Source organism: Aquarana catesbeiana, linkage group LG08 (genome assembly GCF_042186555.1).
Source record: "Aquarana catesbeiana isolate 2022-GZ linkage group LG08, ASM4218655v1, whole genome shotgun sequence".
In the NCBI taxonomy this organism is placed as follows: Eukaryota; Metazoa; Chordata; class Amphibia; order Anura; family Ranidae; genus Aquarana; species Aquarana catesbeiana.
Window position 1 is genome coordinate 211,103,407 of NC_133331.1, and position 25,219 is coordinate 211,128,625.

Consider the following 25,219-nt stretch of genomic DNA (forward strand, 5'->3'; position numbering starts at 1 on the left):
AAAATGGCTTGGGGGCAAATCCTTTCGGGGCTGAAGTGGTTAAACAGCATATTTTTTCAAAAATAAAAACAACAAATAACTTTCTAGAAGGGGATAGATCGATAAGGGGGAAAGGGAACTCCGTGTATAAAGCTCACCCAAATATTTTTAGGAAAAATAGGAGTAATAGGATGGCCTCTTTTTTTTTTTTTTTTTTTGAGTGAATATCTAATCATGCAAGAGAAACAATAACTGGAGGGGAAGAGATCTAATTCCAACTATTGCTGAACGTACATTTCCCACACATAGACAGGTAAGAAAGACAGATTTCATTTTTACTTATTACATTAAACAGGGTTCCAGGAAGACTGCCAGGTTACATTCAGTATTGAGCCCTCTTGGATGTAAGGTTCCCAGTCTAAATATCCACATTTTTTCTTTCTTAATCAAAATCCTATCAAAGTCCCTTCTGAGGGGAAGGTTTATGCCATAGAAGCCCTTCACTATCATTCCGCTTGGGTTACCTCTCTGGCATTGTAAGAAGTGAACCACAAGTTCATCGTCCTTTTTGATGCTTTGGATATGTTCCCCGATTCGAACCTTAAGTGGTCTTTTGGTTTTACCCATGTATGCTTTGCCACAGGGGCAATTGGTTGAATAGTTGATGAATTGGAGTATTCTATACTATTTGTCTCCATCAGAGCTGGTGAATCGATTGGTCCTGTCTACAAATTTGCACATAAAGTATCTACCACATGGATACATACAATGTAGTGGTGGAAGGTCAGTGAGCCAGTTGGCTTTGGGGGTCCTGCGATACTCAGAATCAGACATGAGCCCGATGTTCAATTTGAACATAAGTTCGACTCAAACATCGGGTGCTCGCCTGTTTGCCGAACAGTGAACATTATGCGGTGTTCGCAGAAAATTCGAAAGCCGCCGAACACCGTTAAAGTCTACAGGACACTAACACGAAAAACCAAAAGTGAAATGGATGGGGGGAATACATCTCCTTACCACTTGTGATGCTTTGTGTCTAGCTATATTTCTTTCCTATATAAACATTCTCTGTGACTTTTCCAAAGCTAAAAACCTGCATGAAACCCAGTGCCATATACTATACATTAAACCAAAAAAAATAAACAGAAATGTCATCCATTGCTAGTTATAAGCACAGCTACCGAGTTCAAGACTTTTGCAATAGGATAAGCAGGCCCTTTTTCTGTATATTAGATTTGAAGTTACTGGCAACTGAGTATCTCATTGATATACTGCTTGTGGTATGGTGGGGCAAAATTTCTGCCCCCTATAACAGATGTTGTTGTGAATTTGGGGATCTTCACAGAGTCCCATTTAATAGTTGCTGTCCATATAAAGAATGCTTCAGTTTGGATATCTTTAAACGGATGAAAATGTACTGTTGGGTAAATCATTATTTTTTAGGAATTATTTTAAAGGTAACCAAATATATTATCTCCTATGTTACAGAAAGGAACAGAAATTAGTGCTTTAGAACATAGATTAGGTCCATTTGTTGTTATTATTTTACAAGGGCTGTTGTGCCCGGATTAGATTCTACATGTATAATTTATTGTACTTCATAGTAATATTATTATACTTTATGACACTCTAATATTTTCCACCCAGCAAAAACCACAGCCAGAGTTCAATGTGCTTGTAAAAAAAATAAAATAAAAAAAATACTATATTTCAGAAAAGACATACGCGCCTTAAAGCGTAACCAAAAAAAAAAAATGGCTTAACTGCTTGTAGACTGTCAAATTGACACTTTTTTCTTTTTCTTAACCTTCTCTTAATTTTTAGGAACATTTTGTAAATACAGATTGCTCTTGACATTAGAAAGATAGCAACCCCGTTAAGGTGATGTTTTCTTTTAACCACTTACCGCCATCTGTACGCATATATGCTGCCTTATGTTAACACATTACTTTGCTGAGTGTGCGCTCCCATCACAGTAACCAGCTCTCAATGCATACTTGCGTTTGCAAACGTTTCCGATCATGTGACCATTGTGATTAGAATAGCAGCAAACAAATACTCTTGCGCACAAGTGTGTTGATCAGGTGATTTAAGGTTCAGGGTGGATAATGTCTCAGGCCTTGCTGCCCTCCAGGATAGGGGGATCCTAGCAATCAGAAAGAGAATAGAAAAAAGAGGGCGCACCAGCCTTGTGCATTATCCAATATGTTTATTAAAGGAAAGAATAAAAACTACTCACAAGCATATGAAAGGAACCGCAATATAAAAGCCTTTAACTTGTGGCAATCCTTATATTAATAGCAATCTCCAGATGATGAGAGAGAGGGCATACAAACCACTATATATATATATATATATATATATATATATATATATATATATATATATATATATATATATATATTTATTGATTACATTTTTAAAAGCCTCATGTTTTTATTAAATAGGTTATATGTTCCTTCTCATGGAAAGGGCACTGATGGGTTAACTGGCAAAAGATCTTTCCCTCCAGCTCTGCCCATTCCCTGCCCCTACAATCAGGTTTAAAATCCTCTTTTAGCCGCCATTCCCATGATTTGATAAAGCACATGTGTGCAAAATGCGTTCTCACGGCAATAGGGACGCATGCGTTCCACGCTGGCCATGGTGGCTTCCTCTTCCGGGTACTGTGCTTCTGCGGGTCCAACTTGAATATACTGTCTGCTTGTTCCACCTTGCGGCCAGAATGGTCGGTGCCTTCCCATGGATTTCCCCAATCTGGACACAGTGATCCATCAGTGCCCAAGCCAGCCTCACAGTCAGTGGGGTAATGTTGCAACCATATATTCCATGGATTATGTACTGTTTTTAATTTTTCAACTATTTTGTGAATAACTGCGAGCTAGTTCCCTGGGCATAAATTGTGGATTATTGCAGCCACCTTTTATAATCAATCACTACAGCCCCTGAGCTCTGTTAGCCTTGTTTGTCTTGACTGCTGACTGTGCATACTAACAAAGCTATTTTTTATGAACACTAATTCTTATCACAGACACGTGTAAAAATCATAGATTTTTACAAAGTGTCCATGAATAAATGGACAGTTGCGAAAGCTGACTGGCGTCCAAACTTTAGTCATATTTGATAACCCCTGCTTGATTGTAACCCAGGAGGAATGTTAGGCTCATCACATCACTACCCATGACCTCTTTAGTGTACGGTCTAAGGAAGTACCAAACAGGCATTTTCCCTCGAAGGACAATCAATTCCAAAAGGCTATAGGGGAGCACAGGCTGAAACACTTTAAATGTTGCATTGCGGTCATGGAGCTAAAGTCGCGGATTTTTAAGTTTGCCACCATTTTTGCAAACCCCAAAATTGTTGCAATGTTTACTGTACGTACGCATACTGAACCGCCTTTACTAGGCCACATTTTAAAAAGATCTCCACCCCCCCAAGGCATTTTGTTAGAAAGAAATCAACATAATGCATGATATAAATACAGCAAGCTTTTATAGGCCACTTTCACAGGTGGAGGCCAGGCAGCATTTAATGTGAACAAAAATAAAAACCCGATGTGCTAACTATGGCCAGTTTTCCACTTTTCATTGAAATATTTGAATTTTCAGATACAGAACCTTCTTGATCTTTACTATCTGCATGTGCCTCCCACACATTATGCACATGATACTGAATCACTTGTGCTAGGCCCTATTTTAAAAAGCACTCCCATCATCCATTTTAAATTCCAGAAAACAAGAATAAAGCATCATTTATTTGCAGAAAAGGAGTCTCCAAAATATTTTAATACCTATGTGTGCAGTCTTAAATCGCGTGCACCAGTTCCCATTTTGAACAAAACCCCCAACATTAATTTCAAATCTAGAAATAAACAATACAGTTTCATTTATTTACAGAAAAAAGACCCTAAAATATTGTTGTACCTAGGTTCACAATCTTAACTAGTTAAATAGTTAACCTGGTTGAAAAAAGACACAAGCCCATCCAGTTCAATCAGCAGAGGAAAAAAAAATCCAAAAAATCCCACACAAATAGAAAACCTCATTATATACAATCCTATAAATGCAGTTGATCCAGGGGGAAAAAAAACTAACAAAGCATGACCCAATTTGCTTCAGCAAATTATTAGTATCCAGTTATATTATGTGCATTTAGGACAAAATCCAGGCCTTTTAAAAAAAATCCACTGAGCTGATCAGAACCAGCTCTTGAGGGAGTCTATTCCATATTTCCACAGCTTTTATGGTAAAGAGAGGCCTTTCCATATTTGGGGATTAAATCTTTTTTCCTCCAAAGTGCTCCTTGTCAAATCTATTCTGCTAGGTTCCATTTTTACTAGGATCCTCAATACCTATTATAAAATCTACAAACCAACATCACGGTGCAATATATTTCCAGAAAAACACACCCAGAACCCAGTACTTACATTTTCAGTATGTAGTTATTCACCCTAATGCCGCGTACACATGATTGCACATTCTGACAACAAAATCCATGTTTTTTTTCTGACGGATGTCGGCTCAAATTTGTCTTGCATACACATGGTCGCAAAATGCTGACGGAAATTCCGAACGTCAAGAACGCAGTGACGTACAACATGTACAAGGGCTATATAAATTTGGTGCGTATTTTATAGTACGTATTTAATTTTCAGTGCGTTCTTGTCCTCTCGTTTCTGATTTTCAGCTCAATCTTCTCAGCCCTTTCTGTATTTCAGTGCTTTCTGTTAGTTCGCTCTGACCAGCCGACCATTTTAAAGCTATGAGGACCCTCACCCCGGACCAGAAGGTTTTTATCTACCGGTTGGCCAGAGCCAGAAGAGTGGTGGAGAACGCTTTTGGGATAATGGCCAGCCGGTTCCGCCTATTCCTTACCGGATTCAACATGGCGGAATATAAACTTAACCATATAATCCTTGCATGCTGCATTCTCCACAACTATTTCAGGAGAAATTCAATGAACTATGTGACCTCAGTTGGGCCTGAGGCCGGACTTCAGAAAGAAACCCTGACGGCGCTTGAAGCCGGCCGTCCTGGCTTGCCCCCCCAAAGTGCCCGCGAAGTAAGACGGAAGTATGTCGAGTACTTTGCGGGTAGGGGGGGCCATTGATATGTAAGAAAATGTTTAAGAAACATTTTAAAAATACATTTTTTAGTTAAACTGAAATAAGATTTCCTTTAATTTACTGCTTGTGTTTCTTTTAGCTGTCTCCTAGGTTATCCAATGGGCTTTACATTTTGGCCATTTTCTTCAATAGTGCAAATGTAATTTATTTGATACATGAGGTGACAATCTCTTCTTCAACGAACTATTATGTTGTGGGTCTGCTACACACACACCTTGTTTTTGTTGTTAATGTATGTAATGCATTACTGATAAAAATATTCATCATTTTCAGCACCATAAAATAATTTTTGGGAGTCACGAAAATGGCCTGATTGTTGCAAATTATAAAGCACTGTGGGAGTTATTTACTAAAGGAAAATCCACATTGCACGCCAAGTGCACTGCAAAAGTGCACTTGAAACTGCACTTGAAACTGCACTGAAAGTGCACTTGTAGTGCAAAGTGGATTTGCCTTTAGTAAATAACCCCCATTGTCACTGTAAACACCAACTTAGTCCAAAAACTGCTATTCAGCATTGAAAGAAGAAGCCACACATTGTTGAGTAGAAAACATTTTTCTCTGTGCACATTCACATGTGCGTTAGAAAGGATTTTTGAACAAACCAACATATTTTTGTAATAACATTTTTTTGTTTTTACAGTACAAATAGCTTTTTTTGTCTTAAACAGGCATGTTTAAAAACATAAAACAATACACAACTCAGGAACTTACAAAGTTCAACTTTGATAATTTGAAGGCAATATCAGACATTAGTATGTCCAAACTGTGTTGATCTTGCCTTCATCAGATGGGGTGATGTCACCCCTGTCAAAGCCAAATTTTGAAGATGCACACAAATTGAGAGTCAAAATGTGAATTTCCCTCCTGATCCCATGCCTAATAATTATAAAAGGTAGCGCAAAAAAAGGTCCAGGATTCCCAGAGATCAGCAGCAGCAGCAGATGACATTTATGTACCCAGGCTCTGATTTGGGAGGCTAGTGCTGCCCTCAGAAACACCCCCACTCTTCAAGAGGCCTTTGCCTCCATGGCTGCATGCAAAATGCAGGAAATGGAGGAGGGCCAACGCCTCATCTGTGAGAAAATTATGTATCTGACCCTAAATAGGGTTGAGGGGCCAACTCACAACCAAAACCCACCTGTGTGAGTTTGACCATCGTCCTCCTCCTCTACCTCCTGCCACAACTCCAACACCACAGACACAGCCTGGAAGGAAGAGTGGAAGGAAGAAAAGAGTGTGATGGCCTGGGTTCAGTCTGGTCTGACAAAAGACGCAGGCTGTGGTATGACCACAGCCTGGGGACATATATGTCATCTGCTGCTGTTCCTGATCTCTTGGAGTCCTGGACCGGATTGTGCTCACTATTATATGGACTCCTCAGGCTCCCAATTTTGCCTGTAAAATAGTTGATGCGTGCCTTGGGGTACAAAGGCTTTGCCAATGTCACCAGTTTCTCCAGCGTTGCCTTCCTCTTTATTTTCTTATGACCCATAATAAATGGCAATTTTTTTTCACAAATACTTGCCTATGTCTTTTACTTCAAAAAGGACAGTTTGTTTGTGAGTAGGCAGGTACATTTCCTAAATACAATGTCAAATTAACAAGGGACACCAACCAACCTCCTTAAGGTTAAAAAATACAAGATAATAATGGTGTTGTGGTAACTTGACACACAAAAAGAAAAAAAATATTATGGAGATCACTAGAAAAAAAACAGGAGATCTTGATAAAAAACAAAACAAAAAATAAAATAACTATAAAAATAATAATATCTGACAAAAAAAATAACTAATATTACTCAGAAGATCACGAGAAATAATAAATCAGTTTTTCAGAACTCTGTGTGAATATCAGCAGCAAAACAACTTTATTATTCTAGCATTATAAAGAAGAAGAGAATGCGCTGTATTAAAAGATTTTAAAATTTGCAGGCGATGAATGTGCTATCTCCATTACAAACACTAGTTTTACCAGAACAAGTGCTTTCGTCTTGTACTTGATTCAGAGCATGCGTGGAATTTTGTGCGTCGGAATTGTCTACACACACTCGGAATTTACGACAATGGATTTTGTTGTCGGGCAATTTGAGATCCAGATTTCAAATTTTGTTTGTCGGAGATTTTGATGGAAAATGTCCGATGGAGCCTACACACGGTCGGAATTTCCGACAACAAGCTCCCATCGAATATTTGTTGTCGGAAATTCCGAGCATGTGTACACGGCATAAGAAGCACATTAAACAGGACCCACAACAGTCATTTAAAAAAAAAAAAAAATAACATTACAGTGTCATTTATTCACAGAAAAAAAAGCCAAAAACAGATTGTTGTGCTGACATTCCCAGAAATAATTTATTTGCACTTAAAGCCTTGTACACACAGTACGATTGTTGGCAGGGGATTATCTGTTGACAGACTGTTGTCCTACAATCTCACCGTTAGTACGCTCCTTTTGACAATTGATGTGCAACTTTCGGCCAACAAATGTTGGATGACAGGCTAGTAAATTTTCTGCGGACAACGGTTTGATTTCGTATGGTCAGTACACAAATCCGTCACACAGCACCCAGGGGTTCCCGCTCGATAAGATGACCCTGCTACTACACATCCAGGCAAGTAGCATTTGCAGCTTTCATCCAGATACAAGGAACAGTCTTTGTTTTTATGTTTTATTAGAGGTGATAACTTGGATGGGGAATATAAATTATGGGATGTCCAACTTGATAGCAATAAAATCAGGGACAACTTCCACCCTATGTACAACTCCAATTGATTCTCCTTCACTCTGTACAGCACTAATTGATTCTTCATCTTTAGTCTGTACAACCATGATTCCTCTCCTGGCAGCTAACACTCTCTGTTAGAAATGCAAAAGCCCCTTAAGGACTAGGAACTCTCAGTCCCTTTAAAAAGTAGCACAAAATGTTTTAAACTGCATCCTACCTCCAACTCCCTTGTAGACACTGATCCCTACTGACTGCAGGAAATACTAGCCCACCTGGCTGATTTTCCACCAGCCCACCTGGCTGCTTCCTCACCAGTCTACCTGACTGACTTTCTTCACCAGTCTACCCGAATGACCTTTCGGAGATCTCCCAGGGCAAGTTTAAAGAAGATTTAGCATACCACTATCTTCCAGAGAGACTGGCTACATGTGGCAGTCTCCCCTCTTGTAGGTCCCTGAACCATGCTGTAGTACTCACACTGTCCTCCTTGCTCCCGCTGTCTCTCAGTGAAGACTCCTTACAAACTTCTCCTGTTATCAGGACCCCCCCTGGCCAGCACCTGGGCCCCGGCCCGAGGCAGAGCACCCCCCCAGTCTAGGGGGTCAGCCTCAAGGGCAAAGTCCCCTCAGCACTCCATCTCCATCTTCCACCCAACTCCTCTTGCCAGCATGATTCATATTTAAGGGTTGGCTTAGCCCATTGCCAGCTCCCTGGGGATTGGCCAAACTCCCCTAAGTATGCAAAATAATCGTCCTAGCCTCCACCCTCCAGCTTCCCGAACATTCTCTAACTTTCCAGGACCAGGGAAAGGCACCAGAGAATTGTCTGCCCAGCCTTGACCTAAAGTAAACCCATGATCCAATTAAAGACTCACAAATTTTAAGCATCAAAGATACATTTTCCTGCACTTGCACTAGTAGCACACTAGAAGGTGCTACACTAGTCAACTAGTCAGTGTAGTTTATTTTCAGGAAAAAAAACACTCCAAATCTTGTAGTTAGTATGTGTACTGTCCTTTTATTATACCTTCTTTTAACAGGACACAAACCAGACAGCTTTTAATAAAATAATCAATATTATTTTATATTTATTTCAAGGTACTATAGTAAAATATAGTAGTGAGGACATGTATGATCTTTAGGAATTATGACTAAGCCCAATGCATGCTGTATGAAAAACTGGCTGCCATTTAACAAGATAATCTGCCCAAGTTTCATAAGGTTTGGGTTACCTGGGTCACATACTTTCTGCCCCATCACTCCATTACTCCCTCCTGTTGATATGATTTTTTTACTACTTACCTGGGTCTTTCTGGGCCTCCCCCTTTCCTTCTTGCCAACTACTCCCTACCCCTTTCCTCTTTCTTTCTTTTCTTTCTTCCAGCCCTTTTCTTCTACCCTTCCCCAGCCCCTGTTTTTTTCACTCCCTTTCCTGCCCCATCCTGGTTTTTGCCCTCCAAGTCCTGTCTTGCCCCATATCTCCTCTAGAATTTTGCACTTCAATAATATCTGTGGCTATCTGTTCCCTTGAAGCTCTGTTTAGATCATTGTAGGCAGGCATTACTCTGTTGTCCCTTGAAGGAGATTCTGCTCCAAAAAACTTCCTGGAAGGGGGATGATTAAATTTTCTTCATGGCAGGATCGTTTATAAGCTTGGTGTGGAGCTTAGCTCTGGGTAGTAGCTGGCTGATGGGAATAGCAGAGCCAGGGAAGAGAGACATACAATAAAAGATAGGACTAGCATTCCTTGTCACCCCTGCTATTGGACACAGAAAAGTACATTGCCACTCAACATGGAATTAAGTTTTGACAACAGTTATTTATTTTTGGACTTATTCTAAGAACTGTTAATATAAAATAGATTTGGGTCAAGCCTGTGGCTGATTTTTGTGTCTGAAGTGGATCAATAATACCCTTGCTGCTGTTAAGTGAGATAGTGCCTCGTTAAGCCTATGCTAGACTGTGCATCTCATGAGATACCCACAATGGAGAAGAAGAATCCCGGTAAAACCAATTGTGAAAACCTGGTCGGGATAGGGGATGGTGGTGTATAGGGGAGTAAAACCTCTATCCTGGAGCCACGTGCAAGACATCAGGCCTGATCTGGGGATTGCCAGCGTAAGAAGCAGTGCGAACACCCCCCAGTACGGTTTGCATCAGAACTCTCGAACACCGCAAAAGTTTGGACCCAAAGGGCAAACCCCATTGAAGTCTATGTGATCCAAACTTGAAAAATCAAAAGTCCCCATTTTGAAGGTTTATATGCAAGCTATTGGCCATAAAAAGGGTATGGGGGGGGGGTAAAATGGCGCATCTGTACCATGTATAGAACCGGCTGCAGAAAAACTGACATTTATAAAGAAGAAAAAAAAGACATTTAAATTGATTTTCCCTGCAAGCTTTCTTTATTTTGTAAACAACGGCTTAGGGAGCCAGTCTTTATGATGAGGCCCACAATGTAGTGCACTCGGAAACAGATTAGAGATCTTTTGAATTTTGGTGTCTCTTTGGCAGACTTTGGATGGAAATAACACATTTTTGCACCACAGTGAGCAAGCCTTTTGTGAAGACGCCAAATTATAGTACACTCAGGCCAAGAGTAACAATTTTTTTTAGATAAAGTCTGGTGACTCTTTTGCAGACTTTGGATAGAAGTAACAGTTGCGGAAAAATTGGTCTTTGGGTATTGGTGGTGCCTTCACCCCGTAACCCTCTAGAGGTACTCTTGATGAAAGCAAGAATTGGCCTTCCTGTAAAAAAATTAAATTTGATGACTCTGTCACATGGTTGCAGAAAAATTGATCTTTGGGTGTTGGTGGTGCCTTCAACCCGTAACCTTTTAGAGGTAGACTTGATGAAAGCAAGAATTGGCCTTGCTGTAAAAAAATTGAAATTTGATGCCCTTGTCAAACAGTTGCAGAAAAATTGGGCTTCGGGTGTTTGTGGTACCTTCATGCCGTAACCCTATAGAGGTACTCTTGATGAAAGCAAGAATTGGCCTTGCTGTAAAAAATTGTAATTGAATGCACTGGTCAAATAGTTGTGGAAAAATTGGTCTTTGAGTGTTTGTGGTGCCTTCAGTCCATAACCTTCTAGATAAAATACCATTGCCAGCAGGCCCTTTGGGTCTAGTATGGATTGTAAGGGGAACCCCACGCCAAAATTTAAAAGAAAAATGGCGAGGGATCTCCTACATAATCCATACCAGACCCTTATCCGAGCATGCAGTCTGGCAGGTCAGGAAAGGAGGGGGGGCGAGCAAGCGACCCCCTCCCTCCTGAACCATACTAGGCCACATGCCCTCAACATGGGGGGGGTACTTTGGGGCGGGGGGGCAAGGGCCTCTTCTCAACAAACCTGGGCTGTGGTTGTGGGGGCCTGAGGGCTTATCGGAGTCTAGGAGCCCCATTTAAAAAGGGAGCCCCCGGATCCTGGTCTAAGTGAATGATTATGAGGTACATACAACCCCTACCCATTCACCAAAAACATGTCAAAAATAATTAAAAACACACACACAGTTTTTGACGATCCCTTTATTAAAAATAAAAAAAAACAATGTCCCCCATTGTAGATCCATCATCAATCACAACACCACCACCGAACCCAAAAAAATAAAAAATCCACCCCCGATGAAGGCTAACTGCCACCTGCCTGCTCCCTCATTTGACAGTTTTTAAATAGGTAAGGGGTGGAGCCACCTGGTGATGTCACCTGTTGGCATCTCCCCATGTGACGTCACCGATTGGTGCATGCTGGGTCGGTGATGTCACATCAATTGTTTATGTTTCTAATATATTGTTTTCAATTCATAGTGACCACACATGCAGTACTTATCTCCTGAGAAGCCATTGTATGGTGAAACACGTAATGCAAGAAAATACTGCTGCTCATCTGCAATATGTTTACTGTATGGTGATATCCTGACGTTTTTATGTATAAATAAATTTGATATTTTTATATATCGGTCTGTTCCTGATCTATTCTTGGCACCCTAAAAATCCCATTATGTTCTTTCTATCTATGTACTTCAATATAGGGATGTGGTGTCGTTGACTATCCAACATCCAACAATATTTTTCAAAAATTTGCCACCAGGTGACCTATTAGTACCTATGGCCCCACCCCTTACCTATTTAAGAACTGTCAGATGGCGGAGCAGGCAGATGGCGGTTAGCATTCGTTGCAGGCAGTCCAAGTGACTTGACCACAGTTAAGAGCCCAGCAAGTGCAGGATTAATAACAGTTGCTGCAAATGAATGTAGTAGCCAGTGTTGCCAACTATCAGTATTTTTACTGGCAGCCAGTAAAAAACTGGCAATGTTCTCCTGCCAGTAAAAGTAAAAGTTTGCCAGTAAAAAATATGGCTCTGACGCTCGGCTTGGTCCGGAGTTGGCTGAGACCATCTCAGTGCCTGCTACAGTGTGATTGGGTGGCTCTGGAGGAGGCGGTGCCTGAGCATGTTGTGTGATGACATGGTACAATGGAGCCAAGCAGAGCAGCCAGAGGCTCGTGTGCAGGTCTGCGGTATTGGAGCAAGGCAAGCTGGGACCAGGACCGTCAGTGCCGTTTAGACTGGAATGGACTGGAGGGAGCACTTGGCTTGGAGAGAGACTGTCACTGTGACTCAGGAGGGGACGTGTTGTGTCAGTGAGGTCTCATCATCATCTGTGCTGCTGCACAATGTTGTCAGTGTCACTGTGAGAGTCAGTTTTATGTGAGTTCTAATTTCTTGCCCTCCTGGGTCCTGTCCCTGAGCTACTTATGCCCTGTACACACAATAGGATTTTCCGATGGAAAATGTGTGATAGGACCTTGTTGTCTGAAATTCCGACCGTGTGTAGGCTCCATCACACATTTTCCATAGGAATTTCCGACACACAAAGTTTCTGATCGTGTGTACACAAATCCGACGCACAAAGTGCCACGCATGCTCAGAATAAATGAACAAACGAAAGCTATTGGCTACTGCCCTGTTTATATGTTTTTTGCCTTATCTACTTTAAATCATATTGCTAATTGTGTATTGTATTTGTTTGTAGCCTAAATACTCTCATTTGCACTTAAAACTGTAATTTTGTAACTTTTGGAAATGCCAGTAAAAATTTGGTTGTGCCAGTAAATTTAGGGTGTTGTGTCAGTAAATTTCAATCTGGTCGGTTGGCAACACTAGTAGTAGCTTGTCATTTTTTTAACTGAGAATGGCTTGGGTTCAGGTTCAACACATGGTTGGCCTGAAACCAAAACTCATCCCTAATTATGACACATTGTGATGATATGCTATAAAAATGTATTAATTCTGTTTTATTCTCTGTCCCATGTATGCATTAAAACTAATGACCCTTCCTGGTATTTTCTGTATCCACCTGCACATCTTTCCTCCTATATCAGTCTATTGTATTGGACCCTTTTTTTGCCAGTTCTTACAGGCATTCATCTCTACCTCTGAAAATTTGCCTTCAGCATGTGCATGCTTGTTCTGAATGACTCAAAAGTAGTGAAACCTGAAAGGGACATTTGGATTTTTGGATGGAGATCAGCGATAGCAGCCTATATATGTTTTAATTAATGTATAACTAATATGTAACTTTTTTCTTAATGCTTGCAGGGATCATAAGCCGTGATGCTGCAGAAAAGCTTCTGATGAACATGCCTGAAGGATCCTTCCTTGTACGAGTTAGTGAGAAGATCTGGGGATATGCATTGTCTTACCGCCATCAAAATGGATTTAGACATTTCCTTGTGGATGCATCAGGAGATTACTACAGCTTTCTTGGTGTTGACCCAAACAGACATGCAACTCTTACAGACCTCATTGATTTTCACAAGGTACATCTATTGTGCATTTAGTGGCCAATGCAAACTTATGCCTTGTTTCCACTGAGCGGATCGGTTCGGTTCGGTACGCTATTTTGGGTGTTTCCATTATGAAAGCGGCCCATACAACCGAACCGTTCCATTCAGGGTCCTGCTTCAGATGTGGGGCCATAGAAAATAGAACGGTTCGGTTAGGGCGGAGCTACGATACACTGATTGGCTGACAGAAAACCTTCTGCTGTGCTATGCTGAGGCATTTTTTCTAAACCCTGTATGGCCCCTTGTGGTCCCACTTGCAGTGGAAACGCTCACCAGAATAGACCGGACCATTCTAGGCCATTCAAACTGTACCGACCCGAACCGATCCACTCAGTGGAAACAAGGCATTAGTGTAGGTGTGCTCAAATGTGTGATCTGGAAATTGCAGTACACTTGTGCTTTTAGTAAAGTTAAAGGGGTTGTAAAGATTCAAAATTATTATTATAAAAATAACAAACATGTTGTACTTACCTGCTCTGTGCAAGGGTTTTACACAAAGCAGCCCCAATCCTCCTCTTCTGGGGTGCCCCGCCGGTGCTCCTGGCTCCCCATGGAGAGCTTCTTTCCATGGGGGCACCCATGTGGGTGCGCTCCCGAGTCCCACTGCTGCGTCCGTTGACACAGACTGTGGATCCTATGGCTCCCACTGCTCTCAAGCCATCCAATGAGGACAGAGACAGCAGCTGGAGCTGGGCTCAGGCATATTGCTGGAAGGGATGGGCTCAGGTAAGGAAAAGGGGGGGTTTGGGGCAGCTCCAGCAAAGAATGTTTTTCACCTAATGCATACAATGCATTAAGGTGAAAAACCATAAGACTTTACAATCTCTTTAAGGAGTATATGCACAGAGATTTATTTGCATCAGAAATGCTTACTCTTTATACATACGAAATACTTTATATTTGCGTTGCAAAACAATTTGAAACAGCTTAGAAGCAGTTTGGAAGTTGATCTCAAATGTAAGCTGGATATATTGCAATTGCTTATCTACACACGCTATCTTTAAACTGCCAGAAGGAGGCAGACACCTAAAGGAAAATATAAAAACAATACCACACTATAACAGGACTGCCAGCTCTGCACTAACCACCCTCCCATATCTCAGGGAGAGAGATAATGGTAGGTGTGATCCAGGCTCAGAACTGCATATCGCACAGGGCTCAGGAGTGGGTAACAAAGGCCGTGGGAGTGGGTAACACCAGCCAGTGTATAACCAAAATTATCTTCTCCTCACCCCCCCTTACCCCTCAGTACAGAGCTCTCCCCCACTCCACCCCCCTAGTACAGAGCTCCCCCTCACAGTACAGAGCTTTCACCAAGAACTCCCCCCACAGTACCAGAGCATCCACCCCAAACCCCCCAGAATAGAAAGCTCCTCCCACATAGTCCCCATAGTAAAGATAGTAAAAAACGACCCCACACAACACAGAGCCTCCAAGAGTACAGGAGCCCCCCCGTGCACTTACATAAAAATACTTGAAGTGTTTGTTAACTCAAAAGTTTAACTTATTGGCAGCCCCTCTATTAAAGGTAGGCATACCACACTATGTAAGTCTTTTCTAAAAACAAGGTTTGTAAATACCTTTTTAGGGCGCTCTTCAGGCCAGTCACGTGACTGGCGGCTGCTTTACACCTCCGATACATGGCTTCTGCAGGAGGGGCCAAGGTCTTCCTCTGACGTCAGCTGGGGAGGTCCACATGGCCGCTCAGCCCCTCCCACAGGGACTCGGAGATGTAAAGTGGCTGTGACTCACATGACCGGCCTAAAGATAGCTCTAAAAATGTCTATAAAATTGGGGAAGCTGCACTAAAAAATGGTGCTAAATAAGTCCACAACAATTGACATGAAGACAAAAAAGTCCATTGAGAACATTAAGGGTCATAATAACAGCAGTCCTCTGCTGTCCTCTATTGCGTGGTGTATGGCCAACTGATCATATTCATAACTTCACAGTCTACTCCAATAGGATTGTGCCTAAAACACTGTAGGCATCGGCTCTCCTCTATCGAGTGGTGTCCAACTAATAGGATTATATTCATAACTTCAAATTCTACCTTGATAAGATTTGAAGGCGGCTGGCTTTCAGATAAAAAGTGATCCCGGTGGAGGATTCACCGCGGGATCAGTTTCCGGGAAGTCAAATGTTCGGAATATATTACACTATGGTCAGTTCTTTTTTCTTCTGGGCAATTTACTGAGTGTGCGAACGCCGCAGCGGGTCCTAGTGAGCGATCTTCACCATGCAAATTACTGTTCCTATTGTGGTCATCTGCAAGCTTAGAGGCCTTGGCTGGGCTATAACCACCTACCTTTTAAGCTTGCCGTCCGGTAAGCTTAATCTACAGCTACGGTGGTCCGGCACTTTGTTTGTGTGTGTACACTGAGGTGTTATTATGACCCTTAATGTTCTCAATGGACTTTTTTGTCTTCATGTCAATTGTTGTGGACTTATTTAGCACCATTTTTTAGCGCATTTCCCCAATTTTATAGACTTTTTGTGTTATCACACTGTATGCTGCTGCTTCTTACTAGTGTATTTAAGAATTTTTTCAGCGCAGTATCTTCTTTTGTTTATAGCTCTAAAAATGTATTTACAATCCTCCTTTTTAGAAAAAACTTACACGGTTTATTATGCCAGCTAATAGCAGTGACCATTGTAATTTTTATATATACTAATAGCAGCTGGGATGGGAGGGCAGAGACAGAGACACAGACATGGATCTGACAGGCAGGAATAGGAGTGGGTGAGGGGGAGAGAGGAGAGCTGAGAGCAGGGCTGCGGATGACAAAGGGACATATGCTGACAATGGTGGTCAGGGCTCAGCAGCCCTGATTTTCGTGGTCAGTGCAGAGAGGGAAATACAGGAAGTGGCAGGATCAGCCAGGTTTTTTTTACATTTTAGAGGGGGGCAGATTACACAGCACAAGCACTGTACTGTTTAATCTTCTTTAAGGGAACGGGATCTGATTTATTTATTTTTTTGGGGTTAACAAACACTTTGAGTCAAGCATATTACAATATACAGATCTGACAAAAATAAAGTACTTATCCTCCTCTGGCTGAAAGGGAATGCACCCTGAAATACAAATAGCAGCAGCATAACTTACATTACACCCACTAGTGGGCCAACCTCACATTTCATCCATCACATGGATCTGTGACTCATTGTTCAGTACTTGCCTCGGGCAGAAGAGGGTAGGATACTTTCTTTACATCTGATCTGTAACAGACTCTTTTGGGTATACTGTAATACGTCTGACCCAAGTAAATATTGCTTTCATACTTTGTTTATTATCTGATGTAATAGGCTGTCCAGTGCACTTTGGTATTTATGTTTTAGTTTTTTTTTCCCTTTAAAATAGAACCTGTGCTCTACCCATACAGGGCAAAGCAATAGGTTCACTTAAAAGTAGCAGCACCTGAACCTATACTTGCTATCTCTTTCCTCTCCTGATGCTTCACTCGGCTGTTAGGAATAGAAATGTGCGGTTCGTTTCATTCCAAATTAATACTCAGACAATTTTTTAGTTATTCAAAGATTCGGAAATATCTGAATACCCAAAAAAAATAAGTTAACTGAATGCTCCGAATAACGAAAATAAATTTGTCAGAATTTCAGAATTTCAAATTGAATTTTTAATCAAATTTTACATCAAATTCCAACTGTGAATATATTTCTGAAATCAAAGACTGTGTGTCGTTAGTGCTCCATTTTGAAATAATGCTGTATTTGTTAATGCGTAACTCCACTTTTGTTGAGAAAAAAAAACATTCCCCTCTGGGTGATCTATGTACATTGCAAGGATTATAACAACCTTTGTTGCAGATTCCTACCTTTTTTATTCTGAAGAAATCACTGTTTGTTCCTCTGTGCCTCTGTTCTGAGTGGGTCTAATGGGAGAGGCTTCATAACTATTGGCCAGCTGTGCAGCTGCAGGGCACTAATGAGAAAAGCTGCTGGGCCTGCATCGCTTTAGACGTGTTCCTATTGGGAGTATCTCATCAAAATTGACATTTTTGTTGCACGGGATGCCTGAAATCTGACTTAGGCAGACTTCTGGGAAAATTGGTGAGCCAATCACACAAGTAGAAAATGATGTTTCTTGGGGTGGTCAGTACACATTCTATATACAGAACAACTCCAGGTAGCCATATTCCATTGCATTTTTAGAAAATTAGAGTGGCTGCAAATTAAAAAGGAAAGGTAATTTTTAAGAAACATTCAATTACAATATGACTTGTGTCCCAATTGTATACGCTATATTATTTTTTCTTTATTAGCTATTTTTTTCCCCACAAAAGTTGAGTTACCCTTTAAGCCAAATGTGATTTAAAGAATCATTGTAATAATTTGATGAAGGTTTTTATTTTGTTTGTTCAATTTGCCGCATTCAAATTGAAAAGAATATAACATTTTGGTTTCGACCGATTCAAAATGTATCGATTAGAACGTTTCGAATCGAAATAAATTGGTAAATTCAGAGAAAATTTGAAAAATTCTGAATACGAATTCCGTATACAAATCCTGAATACGAATTGAACGAATCAACCAAATTTAACTAAACTAAATAACTAGATTAATAAATCTAAACAAAACAAATTGTTTCATCATGCACATGTCTAGTTGGGAATGAAAAAAAATTCAGGAATTTTGGGGTTTTGCAGAAGCATGTGGGTCAGGTACTTTCTTCCCATATGGCAGTGCTGATGCTTGGTGTCAGACTGCTCAGCACCCAATCCTGCAGAAGAACGGAGTGTGGAAGAATGATAGGAAAAAATTATTTGCAGCTTTGGGGGCCAATATTAAACTAAAGCCTAGCATGGAAAAAACAAAAAAAATACTGGTTCATATTAGAGTGACTCTTGCTATACAAAACTAACTAAATTAAGGCATAACCTGTAAAAGAATACAGGTATTCCCCACTTTTAAGTACGCAATGGGGTTTATTTACTAAAGCTGGAAAGTGCAAAATCAGGCTCACTTCTGCATAGAAACCAATGAGCTTCCAAGTTTTATTACAAAAGCCTAATTGAACAAGCTGGGGTTAGAAGCTCATTGGTTTCTATGCAGAAGTGTGCCTGATCTTGCAATTTCCAGCTTTAGTAAATAAACCCCATTGTGTACTTAAAAGTGGGGTATGCCTGTACATCAAATATTTACCCATACCCACTGCTTGTGCAGCGAGTATAAATCTTGACTATTGAAGTCTGCTGGGAGACAGAAACCTCTAGGAGTGTTGCTCTGAGTGCCACTCAGGCCTCACAGATTCCTCCTGTTGATTTCCACACCATTACAGGACTCTGTAATACCAAATATTTGCCAACATTTCATGATTTTTGCTGAACTTTCAGGGAAATTAAAACTCCTAAGGGCCCTTTCACACTGGGGCGGGGGCGGCGTCGGCAGTAAAGCGCCGCTATTGTAAGCGACGCTTTACCGTCGGTATTTGGCCGCTAACGGGGCGGTTTTACCCCCTGCTAGCGGCAGAGAAAGGGTTAAAAACCACCGCTGCGCTTTGCCGGCGGTATAGCCACGCTGTCCCATTGATTTCAATGGGCAGGAACGGTGAAGGAGCGGTATACACACCGCTCCTTCACCACTCCGAAGATGCTGCTAGCAGGACTTTTTTTCCCGTCCTGCTAGTGCACCGCTCCTGTGTGAAAGCCCCGAGGGCTTTCACACTGGAGAGACAGCAGCAGCACTTTCAGGTCGGTTTGCAGGCGCTATTATTAGCGCAATAGCGCCTGCAAACCGCTCCAGTGTGAAAGGGCCCTATAACCAGTCTCCTATTCATATAGCATATTGGCTGAAGAATGACAATCCAGATTGCATTGTTTGCAACTCTTTTGGTGGAACTGTAGCAAACATCCTGTTTATCTGGGAACATATGCTAAAGCTCTGTTAGAAATAGACCAATGCGAGTTAACGTGTTATTGGTATAAAACACTTTCCAGAGAGCAAGACCATGTTTTTTTTTCTTTGTACCAGTATTATAAAATGATCACTTCTATTCCTATAAAAGCCAGATATGTAAATATATTGATCTTTCAGTTAGACATGGCTTAAAATTACATCTGTACTTTTTACCCTATCAGGAGGAAGTCATTACAAGTTCTGGAGGAGAGCTGCTTGTTTTACCATGTGGACAAATGCAGTCCCCACCTGACTTCAGTATATTATTTCAATGACATTCTGCAATACCAACCTTTATTGTTAGTTCAGAAATTCCTTTAACGATTAAGTAACCAGGAACATCACTACTTCTTGAAGAGTGTCAACAACTTCAGATTTAAAGATCTATTTGCTTAGATTATTTTTATTCTTTTAATACATGTTCAAATATTCTGCATTAAAATAAAAAAAATGGTTGTCTAGTTTTATTTAACTTAGCTCTTAATATGTGTATATCCATTATTCAACATGATTCCTATGTCATGTAATGTTGGTAGAAATTTGTAATTCTGTAATTTATAAACCTGTAAGAGATATCTACAGTGAAATATATTGTATCCATATTTATGAATTAGTTACACAGAGATGTGAAGAAAGGCAGAGTGTAAAAGCCAAGCTTCTGAGAATATGATGACGTCAATGGTATATTTCAACTTATAAATATGAAATAATCTCAACTTTTCAAAGCAATCTTCGGTGACATTCACCACTTTGATATTTATTACATTTTTATTTGGTTTTTAATTAAACTAGGAAAAGCATGATCACAGCAGATAGCATCCAAAATTCAACTACTAAATGTTGAATATGAACCGTCATTTGGACCTTCATGACCAGACCAGTTTTTATCCATGTTTGATGCATTGAGTGTTCAAAGGCAAAAAAAAAGCTTTCTGTTGTACTCATGTTAATTTGTCTTTCAAGAAAAATAAAGAGTAATTTGAGTAATTTTTTTGAGGCAAATATGGTTTTTTAAGTGTTTTAAGTATACAAGTAGATTAACAAATAGAGATAAGCAAAATGGTTCTCCTGGAACAAGATTTGACCTAGCCTGGACAGATTCACATTTGCCTGAATATTGGAAAAAATGTTAAATCTACTAAAGTATTGTAGCGCTTACCCACACAGGAGGCGCTGGTGATGATGGATCCTCTGTTCTGCCACAACTCTTTTAACTGCTTCCCACTGACACAAAGCCTAAAAGCCATTTACAACTGTGGATTTAAAGTGATTGTAAACGATAACCTTATAAAACAACCCATTCAGTTTAAAATTAGAAATAAAATGCAAAACATTTTTTGTATAGATATAAAACATAAATCTAAATATCCCTTTTTTATAAGTGATTATATAACCTCTGTTATCAGCTGCAAAAGAGTCTGTGCATCAAGGGCGTGTCAGGACAAGTCTGATCATTAGAGGAGAGCATACTGAGTTCCCAGCACACCTAGAGAACTGACCACACTGTGCTCTTCTACTAAGTGGAGGAAAACAGAGGGACTGATAGGAACACCAGGAATTTCACACAAAGGAAGTAATACAAAGAGAACAGTTGCTTTCTCATACAAGTACATGGTACAGCAGGCACATACATACCACTCACTAAGGATGCTCAGGAATTGGGCCACATACAGTTCAGCGGTAAATCAATTAAACATATTATGACAATTTGATTTAACGTGGTGTAAATCAACAAAAAGATAATTGCACAGGCTTAAGGGCACAGTGATAGATGAATGGACAGCAAACCACTAACTTGCAATGAAAAGAAGTATAGCAAAGTTAAATTGAACTCTAACCATGGAACTAGAGCACCTAATGGTAGCAACTAAATCAGAGAAAAAGAAAGGGTCCTGGTGTACACATTGTGCACACAACCCCAATAACGGTTGGGCATATACATTTCTAGTGTGGGGGGTACCCTGAAGGTGGTAGAAAGTACCAGGCACCTAGCAATTAAAGTTGGCTGCTAGGGCAATTTTTTAGGTGGTGTATTGTTCCTTTAAGAGTGTAGATGATAGGAGATAGGCTGCAAAGTTGGAAAAGCCTCTTTTTGGGCTAACATAACAGTATGTGGCGAATGTTTAGGATGTGTAGTTCAGCTTACCGCTCCATGGTAGGTGACTAGTCTTGTCCTGTTCTGTTCTGGATCCTTAGACAGGCTGCAGTCTCTCAGCTCTGATCCTGCAAATGGAGCGACTCTCTCTCTCACTCAAGCCTCATCTCTGAGGGCAGCACTGGCAGTCTCAGATGCAGGTGCATCCTCTCCCTAGTAGAGATGAGCAGACACAGCAACAGGTCCTGCTAGCTCCTCTCCTGATGGCTCTAGTCCAGCGCAGCTGAGAGCACAGACCCTGACTATAGGTTCAGTCTCTTATCTCTCCTTGCTGGATTGGCCTGGATCTGGAACAATGTGTCAGGGAAAAAAGTGCGGCTTTCCTCCTCCAGGAGCAGGGATCTCTGGGAACTGAAGTCCAGTAGTCATTGGTCTCCATTAACAGGTATGGTGCAGCATATTTTTAAGAACTGCAATTCCTATAGTCCATGGTGTCTGTACTGCAAATCCTTTCTTATGCTTCCATTGGCTCCTACTCTCCCTCCCCCTGATTGGATCCAAACTTGCCACTGCCAGGAGGAAGGGGGGGGAGCCAGCAGATTTATACGGAATGAACACAGATCCCTGAGTGGGGATAAGCGGTGGAAGAGCGAGCCCGCAAAACAGCACACAGCTACCAGATCTGCATGCACAGCAAACCAGCAAGAGGTGAGGAGAGCACACACTGCATACCCCACAGCGGGGGGGGGGAATTAGGGGAGCGAGGGATCTCACAGCTGGCGGTTCCCAGCAACTTTTTTTAGTTTCAGATACAGTGGGGAATGATAAAAAACCCTGTCAGTGACAATGCTACTTATAATAGCGAGCTTTTATTGCTTTGTGTAAAATCTGTATCCCAAAAGAAACAAAACAGAGGGAATACAGAGAGGAAAAAGCCTAAAGAAATGGACACTAATGCATCCATCGCATCTAATGATTGGTAAGCTGCAATATGTTACATTTTTGGTTTTGGGTCCATAAAAGGACCAAAGTGTTCAATGAGCAATAGAAGAATGGGGTTTGGTTTACTAAAGGAACATAGGCTGTTTGCTGTACAAAACATTTTATTATACATAGGAATATATTTCTGCAGCATGATGGGTGGGTGGGTGGCTGTTTACCATCCCTGCCACTTTAGGCTATGGATTATGTTGCCTAAATAGAAATCCAGCTCCGCTTCCACGTCCAGCTCTATTTATTTGCCATTCCAATTTTCAGGAGGGCTCAATTGCTCCACTGGGCTTTTAAAGTGGTAGTAAACCTCCACAAAAATAAAAAATGCAGGTTAGAGTCATAATGTACTAACATGCACTGCATACAAGCACATTATGACAGACTTATCTGCACATGGAGCCCTCCCACGGAGCACTGTCATGGCTCCCCGGCGCTTCCAACTTCACTCAGTTTCCTTCCGGGTTCACAGACTCCAGCTGTATAAATGGCCAGGGCTGCGATGACGTCACTCCTGTGCATGCAAGCAGGAGTCTTTGGCTCCGGCACGGAGCTCTGAAGGTATGGCGCGGGTATGTCATCCCTTCAGAACGCATGCGCCGGTGATGTTGCCAGCTGCTTTCCATGTGAATATCCCCTAAACGGTGCAAGGAGATATTCACTGTACATACAGGTAAGCCTTATTATAGGCTAACCTGTAGGTATAAGTTAAAAAGTGGACGTTACTTCCACTTTAATTTACTATTCATTACAGTATATTTGGATAATGAGGATGTTGAAGTTGTATCACCAGCTGGGAGACACGCCCCCAAGTTCTGGAAAGACCACAGACCTAGGGAGGCGGTCTTTATCATATCTTTTGTATGCAAGACTGTTATAAGAATTCTTATCATTTCATGAAGATTATATGTATTTCACACAGGATACACAGTGCTGTGTGTTTACAACTATAGTCATTTCAGATGGAATAGGTTAAGTGACCAACAGGGGAAAGTTGCTAAAATCCAGCCCCACTGGTAACCTTGAGAAACCTACCAAAACAGGAGTAGATTCAGATAGAATCAACATTAAAGGAAAACCTCAATATTATATATTTAAATCCAAACTTTTTTAGTTTTTGATATGAGAAAAACTCCTGTCAGATTTGTATTGCTGCCTATGTTTCAGCAGAGGAGATTCACCCTCTCTATTCATAGGTAAATGTCCTTGGTGCATGTGTTTTAAATTACAGAGAATGGTTAACCACCTGTAAATGTTGGTGAAAGTCACATTCACTGCTTCATAAGCCATAATGTGCTTAACGTCTCAGACTAGTTATTTGAGTTACTCTTGGGAACTGTAAGGCAACATTCCTGAATACACTATGAAAAACACCAGGAATAACATTTAATTCCAACAACCTAAAATAAAAATTTATAAATAATATGCTCCTTATATAAACCACAGTACTCCAGGGCAAAAAATTCCCGGCTTGCATCTTAATGGTCGCTAAAATGCTATATGTCATTTCTCTCTGGTGATTAAAACTAGATTAATTACAGTGTTAATTACAGACATACAGAGAAACCTTCCCCAATGGTTACCCATACAGTGTAAACCTGGGAAATTCCAATTAAGCCGGAGGTGAAAATGATAGTCCAGAAATGTTCATTGGTATTGGTAGCATTTACTATCTGCTTTGGAAAGAAGAGTCATGATCATGCACTCTGAACAATCCATGAGAGAAAATCATTTTGTTTGTAAAAAATTAATTGCATCAAACCTGTCATGGGATGAAATAATAATAAGTTGTGTACGCTATACAAATGGTGCACTTAGCTAATGTCATAACGGAGGTTTTTAATTCCTGTAATATATACTGCAGGCTTGCTGTATTAAAACCATGGTGACTTTCTTTTTTTGCTAGGAGCAGTAAATGCTCTCAATTATAAGACCCTTTGAGACTCCTTGTACATGTTTAGAATTACTCAATGTAATTAACTGCCCTCCTCTCCTCCAACCCTTATGGTAACATAAATTTGAATTTTCTGTTGCCGTTCTGCAGATTACCTTCGCTAATCAATCATGAGGGATCATGTCACACACTCCCAGACTTTTCTGCGGCCTCAGACTTGGGCAACCGTGCTGGGTTAATGGGAATGTACAGATGCGTGCTCTGCCTTTAATTGACACATCTACAAGTTTCCTGTTCATTCTGTGAAACATTTGGCAAAACCTTGGATGGTACAGTTATGAGCGCCAAAGAATAGAAGGCAGATTGTTATGAAACAAAGGCAGTTCCCCCAGACCCATGACAATAAGTACCATGCTTAGTCTCAAAACTGAACTCTGGGCACTATAAAAATATAGTCATTTAAAAGTTTACACAATACTGGCTAAGGAATTGAAGTCTCTTTAAAACATAATTGCTCACACTTATATTTCTTTTTTTTTTATTGTGCTCCAGAGATGTAAAACAGAAAATATTTGATGTATACATTACTGCCCCAGGAGTGTATATTTAAAATGAAAAGCACAATTTTTAGCAATGGGTAAG

The 25,219-nt window shown here is 40.7% G+C and overlaps 1 protein-coding gene across 1 annotated transcript in view; it reads left to right on the forward strand.

Annotated features, from left to right (window-relative positions):
- Positions 1 to 19,873, forward strand: part of SH2D4B (SH2 domain containing 4B) — a 530,802-nt gene extending 510,929 nt beyond the window's left edge. The window contains exons 7-8 of the mRNA XM_073596884.1: positions 13,437 to 13,657; positions 19,781 to 19,873. Coding sequence (XP_073452985.1) covers positions 13,437 to 13,657; positions 19,781 to 19,873 — 314 coding nt within the window. The remainder of the gene's footprint in view (positions 1 to 13,436; positions 13,658 to 19,780) is intronic.
- Positions 19,874 to 25,219: the final 5,346 nt, after the last annotated feature.